The sequence below is a fragment of the Octopus bimaculoides genome, chromosome 24 (genome assembly GCF_001194135.2).
Source record: "Octopus bimaculoides isolate UCB-OBI-ISO-001 chromosome 24, ASM119413v2, whole genome shotgun sequence".
Lineage (NCBI taxonomy): Eukaryota > Metazoa > Mollusca > Cephalopoda > Octopoda > Octopodidae > Octopus > Octopus bimaculoides.
The window spans coordinates 33792610-33801295 of record NC_069004.1 but is presented as its reverse complement, the minus strand read 5'-3'; the positions used below and the strand labels follow the sequence as shown (position 1 = coordinate 33801295).

Sequence of the window (8686 nt, the reverse complement as noted above, 5' to 3'; positions counted from 1 at the left end):
TGGCTCTGATCGTGACTGGCTGTTTGTTTAGCTGTTGTCATAGTTACCTCTAATCACGACCTCTGGCGGCCGGTTTTGCTTGATTGTTTTCTGTTGGATCTTCTGCGCGCGGTCAGCCATGTTTTGTGAATGTATCTTTCTCTCTCTCTCTCTCTTTCTCAATACATTTTTCAAGAGAATGAAATGAATGAAGGAACGAAGGAGTTTTTGAATGAATATACTCACCGGGTGACAAGTGGTGTAAGACAAACACGCGCACACAGACACACATACACATGTGTGTGCGTGCGTGTATGCATCTATGCATGTAGTTATGTACGGACGTGTATACGTATGTATGTCTCACCTGTCTTGGAGAGGAATAACTCTTAAGAGTTACCTTTCAGTCCCTCTGGCTTGACAAAAAATTTGAAAAATTAAAGAAAATCGAAAGCGTCCCATTGAAGCAAAGAAAAGCATCTTTTTTCTTAACTTTTTTTTAATTTGTTTTCATGGGAGATAACTCTTCCAACAAACTTTGCTGGGTTGTCTTTCTTAGATTTGTTTACCACGGAAATATTCCTTTCTACGAGGCCAGCAATTTGAAGACTACAGATCCAATTTATCACTGCAACTGTAAATATCTGTTAAACTTTCCAGAAGTTTATCATTTAAATATATATGAGCATGACTAGATATGCAACTGCATAATTTGTCTGTGTTAACTACATCTCAAAGATGGAGCCTTGTATCTTTGTTAGAAACTGGTTCCCTCCCCAGTGGAAGACTTATAATAATTTAGAAATAGAAGAGATATACATACATATTTGCTAAGTGTCAAGAACGAAACTCTCAGCCTTCAATTCCCTGTAACATCTGCCAATTATTAATAATGATAGATAGATAGATAGATAGATAGATAGATAGATAGACAGACAGACAGACAGACAGACAGACAGACAGTGAGACAGACAGACAGATAGTGAGATAGACAGATAGATAGAAAGATAGATAGATAGATAGAAAGATAACTTTCTTTATTTGGTGTTCGGCTGAAGGCCCAACTGCTGTAGTTGAACATCAACACCAACAACCAAAACATCGATTCAGCAGTAAAACCTTATTCTTTCAAAGATGACAGCCAAAAGCAAAATATTTGGCGGGATCCAAGATTTTCCGTTCGATACAAAGTACGTGATTAATATTCATTGATATGTTTAATGCTTGATAATTTTTATCGATAAAATGATTCTAACAAAATCTGTGCTTCTTTAGAACGTCTTTTTGTTGTTGTTGTTGTTGTCTGGTTTTAATTTCTTGGAACCTTGATTTCGTCAACAAACATTTTCTAAATGTTTTCAGAAACACAGAAAGCATTTTATTTTGTTCTCTCTCTCTCTCTCTCTTTTACTTGTTTCAGTCATTTGACTGCGGCCATGATGGAGCACCGCCTTTAGTCGAGTTAATCGACCCCAGGACTTATTCTTTGTAAGCCTAGTACTTATTCTATCGGTGCCTTTGTTGCCGAACCGCTAAGTTACGGGGACGTAAACACTAGCATCGGTTGTCAATCGATGGGGGGGGACAAACACAGATACACAAACATATACACACACATATATGATGGGCTTCTTTCAGTTTCCGTCTACCAAATCCACTCAAGGCTTTGGTCGGCCCCAGGGAATAGTAGAAGACACTTGCCCAAGGTGCCACTTGGTGAGACTAAACCCGGAACCATGTGGTTGGTAAGCAAGCTACTTACCACACAGCCACTCCTGCGCCTTATTTTTAATTTACATGATTTTGGGAGAGTTTTTTTTTTTTGTATATCATGGCTGTCTGGTGAGAGGTTTGCTTCCCATCCACATCTACAAATATACCTTGGACTACGTAGATTCCGAGGACATAGGAATTTGGGGGGAATTTTGGAGAACTGTTCCCTACTCGGCGGGGTGTTTCGGAACAAGTCGTCAATATTTGTTTCTTTTTCTCCGTTTGTACATTTGTAGATTTCCACTGAAGCAACAAAAAGGCAATGCAAGCAGATGAAGCCCTCACCAGAAAACTCGTTATGCTAAAAATAACAGCTGAAGGTCTCAGCAAAATGCAGTAGAAAGTCTTGCCTAAGATTTAGAGGGAGGATGATTCTTTGACATGTGTCACCCAGGCCTATCTATATACGGAGATGCCCAGATGTCATGCAGACTAGTCTCTCTTGCCTAAGGGTTACAAGGTTCTTTATCTCAAGGATAAGCTTGGAGAAAACAGAAGATTAGCAGAGGAAACTCCAAATAAATTGGCAGAGGGCAACAGGAAACTCCTGCTCTGTCTTTTCCAAGAAAAATCATGAATGTTCAGACTTTTGCATGGAGATCCATGATTACAGATGTCTATAGAAATGGCACATGAAAAGAGACTGCATTATATTAAATATACGGTCCATAGTATTTACGAAAGGCAGTTTCCAAGACAGGTGAATAGAATATAAATGAGTAACAGTAGAGGTACAGGTATTGATCCATTACAGCAGTTTCTAACGATTCCTTTAATGTCTTCATTAATCAATTAAAGGGGTCGTTAGAAACGGCTGTGAAGGACTGACATCTGTACCTCTACCGTTACTCATTTGTATATATGTGTATATATATGATATATATATATCTATTGTTCTCGTTTTCAGATTCAATGTAGAAGATGCAATGACTATGAAGTTTGAGGATAAGACAGAGAAAGAACTTGCCGCCTTGAAGCAGAGTTTCCTTGAGCTTCTTCAAGACCAAAAGGCCATGCTGTACCATCTTCAGTCTGAAGAAGACTACATAAAACAGCTCAACGAATTCCATGATCAGATTCATACAAAGTAAGGTTTCTAGCTTATTGTTGTTGTTAAGGTAGCAAGCTGGCAGAATCATTAGAATGTTGAACAAAATGCTTAGCAGCATTTTTTTCTGGTTCTTTATATCCTGAGTCAACTTTACCTTTCATTCTTTTGGCAGTCAGTAAAATACTAAGCAAATATTGGAATCGATGTAATAGCCAAAACCCCTTTTGCTCCAAAACATTTCTGGTCTTTGCCAAAATTAGAATTTTTAATATATTGTTAATATTCCAGTTCTATATTTAAGAGATGAGGAATTATGTACATTATTTACATTATTTACATTTGACGGATATTTGTCCTCATCTTGTTTGTTGTTAACACAATATTTTGGCTGATATACCCTCCAGCCTTAATCAGGTGTCTTGGGGAAATTTCAAACCTGGGTTCTCATTCCTAAGGTATTTTTCGATGTTATTATTATTATTATTATTCAGGCAGGGCATATGGCGTAGTGGTTAAGAGCGCGAGCTACTAACCCCAAGATTCTGAGTTCGATTCCAGGCAGTGACCTGAATAATAATAATAATGATATCAAAAAATACCTTAGGAATGAGAACCCAGGTTCAAAATTTCCCCAAGACACTTGATGAAGGCTGGAGGGTATATCAGCCGAAACGTTGTGTTAACAACAAAGAAGACGAGGACAAATATCCATCAAATGTAAATAATTGTTAATATTGAACTCGGAACGTAACGGCAGATGAAATACCGCCAAGTATTTCGCCCAGCACCCTAACGACTCTGCCAGCTCATCATTATCATCATCATTCTGTCCCTTTTTCCATGCTCGAATCTCAGGTGGAATTCATTAAGACAGATTTTCTATAGCCCAATGCCTTTTCTGTCACCAATTACATCATTTACGCAATTATCCAATAACATCCCCCCACACACACCCACACACCTACCTTTTTTAAGACTGTTATGATGGCCAGCAATAAATTTGACTGTTATTTCTAGCAAGCCATGTGACTATATAAGAAAGACCTTCCTCGTCAATTTCTCAAGACTTCCTCAATAATTCTTGTCACCAATTCAAAGAAGTTTTGTTGTTGATGCATTTTATTAAATATTGTTGGTTGCTGTGATGTTTCAGGACCGAAGTAGAGACTTTAAATGAAGAGGAAGAGAAAATTCTATCAGAATTGAAAGAAGATGTAAGTATTATCGAAATTGTGATGTTGTAAGACAAAACTCTGTAGAAATGGTTTTGGTGCCATTTATTTACCATCAACGATTCAAGCCTGGCTTGTTTCATTTCATCTCTCTCTCTCTCTATCTATCTATCTATCTCCCTATATTTCTGTGCACATGTGTGTGTTTGTCTCCAGCACGAAAAATTAGTCACCAAAACAGGATGACTGACCAGTCAGCCATGCCAAACCATTGACGTCGAAACAGCCGCACGCAGTTGTCTCATTCTAGTAAAACTAATGTCGCTGGTTAATCGGTAGAAACATCTTTGTAATCTCCATGTCTCTGAGTTCTAACCTTCTATAATCTACTTTAATCAGCTTATATAACACATCATGCCTCCTTCGTTTGCAAAAATGCCAAAGGGTATTTTTGTTGTATTTTCTATATTATTCATTAGTCTTCTTACTTTAAAAGTTTTGTTAGTTTTATGGATGGATAATGGAGATGTTGCTCCAATCACTGCATCTGACATTGAAGGCCTACCACCTTCAGCTGCATCCCAAAGGCCCCCGCCTTCCACTGTGAAGGGAGCTGGCTTTGGTTGCTTTGGTTGCTGGCTTTGCTGGGTGGATGGGGCTTACCCCCCCCCCCCTTGTAAACATAAGGACGAAGGAAATGTGTCAAGGCTGACAAGAAGCGGTGCAGCTTCCCAGGGCTAAATAGCAGTAGTATTCTTCCCTTTCATGGGACTGTCACAATTAAGTTGACAACATACCACCACTATTTATGTTTTGTTGTGTTTTCTTGTTACCTGTTGTTCCTCTCCACCTCCAGATAATGAAATGCTACGAGACAACTGGAATTGGAGTGGATTTCAAACTGCAAGCCTACATCATTAAAAGCATAGGTAAGTGTCACCAGAAGATTCAAAGAATATGTAGATGGGATGGGTGTGGAATTTGCAATTTCTAGAGCCCCCTGCTACAAACTGTCATCAACTCTTGGTTTTGTTGAGCTTGCTATCTTGCAACAAAAGTCAGAGGTACCACTACATATATATATATATATAATTTAGAGAAAAGAACCCAAGTTCATGAACTCTTCCATGAAAATCCGCAGTCACATATAGAAAATTTAATTTTAATTTTTGATAAATTGAATTTAATTGAGTTTTTACCTGTAAATTTGGATTTTTATCCATGATATTATTATATATATATATATATATATATATATATATATACACACACACACATATACATATATAGATAGATAGATAGAAAATTCAGCTAAAAAGTACTCCATCTGGTGAGAGATAAATATGATTTATTTAAAGGACACAATATATGTATTAAAGTGCTACAAATAATTTTATTTATTGAGAAAACTCAGACATATTCTTCAGGCACAAACCATATGTCATAGCAAACTAAAAAAAAAATTGAATAAGAGAAGAAACAAGGAATAACTGGGAAGGCAATATATACTGGACGGGGAACGAGAAACAAAAGCACCAAAACTAAAATGTTTAAAAAAAAAAAAAAGGTAAAAGAGTTATCTCCCGTAGACCTTAAATGGTAAGGCCGGAAAGATATCAAGTTAGTATATATTATTCTTAAGACTAATATTGACAGTGACTTCGAAGTTTCGAACAGTTAAGTAATGTATTACAACATCCGATAATCTGATCGATCACATGATCAAGTGGTGTGTGTGTGCATGGTCACTTCCTATGTAATTGCTGATGTCTATAAAATAGATATAAACTCATATATGTATTTATAATGAACTGTAAACATATATATATATATATATATATATCTCACACACGTGTACATATAACATCATCATCATCATTTAACGTCTGTTTTCCATGCTGGCATGGGTTAGATGGTTTGATTGAAACTTGTAAGTTGGAAGGCAGCACTGGGTTCCAATCTGATTTGGCATGGTTCCTACGGTTGGATGCCCTTCCTAACACTAACCACTTCAAGAGCATAATGGGTGATTTTTTATGTGCCCCCAGAACATACATAGGTGCAGGAGTGGCTGTGTGGTAAGTAGCTTACTTATCAACCACATGGTCCCAGGTTCAGTCCCACTGCGTGGCATCTTTGGCAAGTGTCTTCTTCTATAGCCTCAGGCCGACCAAAGCCTTGTGAGTGGATTTGGTAGACGAAAACTGAAAGAAGTCCATCGTGTGTATATATATATATATATGTGTGTGTGTGTGTGTGTGTTTGCCTCACCAACATTGCTTGACAACCGATGCCAACATGTTTACGTCACTGTAACTTAGCAGTTTCGCAAAAGAGACCGATAGAATAAGTACAACGCTTACAAAGAATAAGTCCCGGGTTCAATTTGTTCAACTAAAGGCGGTGCTCCAGCATGGCCACAGTCAAATGGCTGAAACAAATAAAAGAATATATATATATATCCTATATAATTGCAGATGTGTACCACATAGTGAAACATTATAAACTCCTTATGCTGTGTACGTCAATGGAGGTGAAAATCATTGTAGATCTAATGATTGATATGGTGAGTCACTACATCCATCTCTCATCTTTTTCTCTGTTACAGCTAATATATATATATATATATATATATATATATATATACACTTTCTTCAATTCCTTTATATATCTATCTAATTATTATATATGTATATAAATACATACATCAAGATAGTAAATTGAGAAAAACATTTTGTATTATTTATTCACCATTACACACGTTTCATATGCTAATGGGAGTTACAAAATTGTACATATAATAGAAAACAAGTAAGACATCTATTAAAATTCTTTAGACAGAGAGCATCAAATAATTTATTTTCCACTATTAGGAATCGAACTCACAACCTCATGATTGTGAACCTGGTGCTCTAACCACTGAGCCCTGTGTCTTCACATACCATTTACCCTTTATATACAAATTCCATCTTGTGTCCTTCCTTGTTCAAGACTAGAATGTGCAATTAGGAGGTGGTGGGGGGCAAGAGATTCGACTGTTATTTCTAGGAAGCTGAATGACCACCCAAGCACTGGTTTTATTTTACATGTCTGTATTTGTGTTGCTGTTGCAGAGAGACATGAAGCTGAACTACCAAGTGGAGAAGCTGCAAATGAAATTGAAGGACAAGACCATTTCTGCTGCACTTAAAGATACATTGGCTGAGTAAGTGGTTTTGGGGTTGATTTAAGGGGTGGTGGGGTCAGCAGTGGGCCAGCACTGAAAGCAGACAGTGCCTGGCATGAGGTCCTAAAATTGGACAATGGCCAGTAGAATGTATTGAAAATGGATACTAGATAGCAGAGTGGACTCTGGTCAGCAGAGTGGTCAGTATGTAAGCAGTGGCTGATAGCATGTCATGAAAATAGGCAGTGTTGGCCAAGTGTCCTGAAAGTGGACAGTGGCTGCTAGTGTATCGTGAGGTTAGACAGTATTAACAGCATGTTGTCAAAGTGGATCCTGGATATGTGCCACCCACACAGGAGCCAGTCCGGCACTGGCAACAACCACACTCAAATGGTGCTTTTCTCTTATTTGATTAAATTCTTCATTTTTTTCAAAAATTAATTGAAACAAAGGCTGTGTATTTCCTCAGAAAAATAGTTGCAAAATGGTTCGTAAAATATTTAGAACTTTTCCAGAGGAGTGACTGTGTGGCAAGAATCTTGCTTCCCAACTACATGGTTCTGGGTTCATACTGTGTTATGAAGCTGTCCACCTTGAGAATAAATTCCTGTTTATTTATTTCTCCAGTGCCAGAGCCATGTAAAAAGCACCAGTGCCATATAAAGAGCTCCCCACGCTGGTGCCACATAAAAAGCACCCAGTACACTCTGTAAAATGGTTGGCATTAGGAAGGGAATCCCAGCCGTAGAAACCTTGCCAAATCAGACAAATGGAGCCTGGTGCAGCCCTTCAGCCTTGCCAGCTCCCGTCAAACCGTCCAACCCATGCCAGCATGGAAAACAGGTGTTGAAGGATAAAGATGTCATTGTTGTCATTATTTCTATATTTAACGATCCTCATTTAATTGACTGCAAACGGTCAATGAGTTCTCTATAAAAACTCAATTTCTAATTCATGTCCTTATGTTTTCTTTTCCTCCCCTCTCCTCTAATTCCATAATTAGATTGGAGAAATCTAAAGATCTCGTTAATGCCGTCCGGTTTCTCTCTTCCTATGGTTGGTTGAGAGATCAAAGAAAAACCATTTTTACCAACCTGGAGCAGTCAGAAGAATTCTCAGAATGTGTAACTTTTCCCCAAACCACGTCTGGTGAAACTATTATCATTTTTGATCCTGATTGGCCAGAGTGAGTATCACCATTATTATTATTATCGTTTATGGTTTCTTTTCATAGTGGAGGCACAATGGCCCAGTGGTTAGGGCAGCAGACTCACGGTCATAGGATCGCGGTTTCGATTCCCAGACCAGGCGTTGTAAATGTTTATTGAGCGAAAACACCTAAAGCTCCACGAGGCTCCGGTAGGAGATGGTGGCGAACCCTGCTGTACTCTTCCACCACAACTTTCTCTCACTTTTACTTCCTGTTTTTGTTGTGCCTGTAATTCAAAGGGTCAGCCTTGTCACACTGTGTGTCACGCTGAATCTCCCCGAGAACTACGTTAAGGGTAGACGTGTCTGTGGAGTGCTCAGCCACTTGCACGTTAA

At 38.2% G+C, this 8686-nt stretch overlaps 1 protein-coding gene and 1 long non-coding RNA gene across 3 annotated transcripts in view; one reads left to right on the top strand and one right to left on the bottom strand.

Annotated features, from left to right (window-relative positions):
* Positions 1 to 244, bottom strand: part of LOC128250729 (uncharacterized) — a 3455-nt gene extending 3211 nt beyond the window's left edge. Inside the window, exon 1 of the long non-coding RNA XR_008266730.1 lies at positions 226 to 244. This is a non-coding gene — a long non-coding RNA (uncharacterized LOC128250729). The remainder of the gene's footprint in view (positions 1 to 225) is intronic.
* The window catches only part of LOC106873720 (uncharacterized), a 12457-nt gene that overhangs the window by 1193 nt on the left and 2578 nt on the right, over positions 1 to 8686 (top strand). The window contains exons 1-7 of one of the 2 annotated variants that reach the window (XM_014921201.2): positions 983 to 1169; positions 2660 to 2839; positions 3957 to 4017; positions 4832 to 4904; positions 6453 to 6541; positions 7089 to 7180; positions 8145 to 8327. In XM_014921201.2, the coding sequence (XP_014776687.1) occupies positions 1114 to 1169; positions 2660 to 2839; positions 3957 to 4017; positions 4832 to 4904; positions 6453 to 6541; positions 7089 to 7180; positions 8145 to 8327 (734 nt within the window). In that variant the 5' untranslated portion in view covers positions 983 to 1113. Of the gene's footprint in view, positions 1 to 982; positions 1170 to 2659; positions 2840 to 3956; positions 4018 to 4831; positions 4905 to 6452; positions 6542 to 7088; positions 7181 to 8144; positions 8328 to 8686 lie in introns of those variants that run through there. The other variant, XM_014921210.2, reaches the window with a different exon arrangement.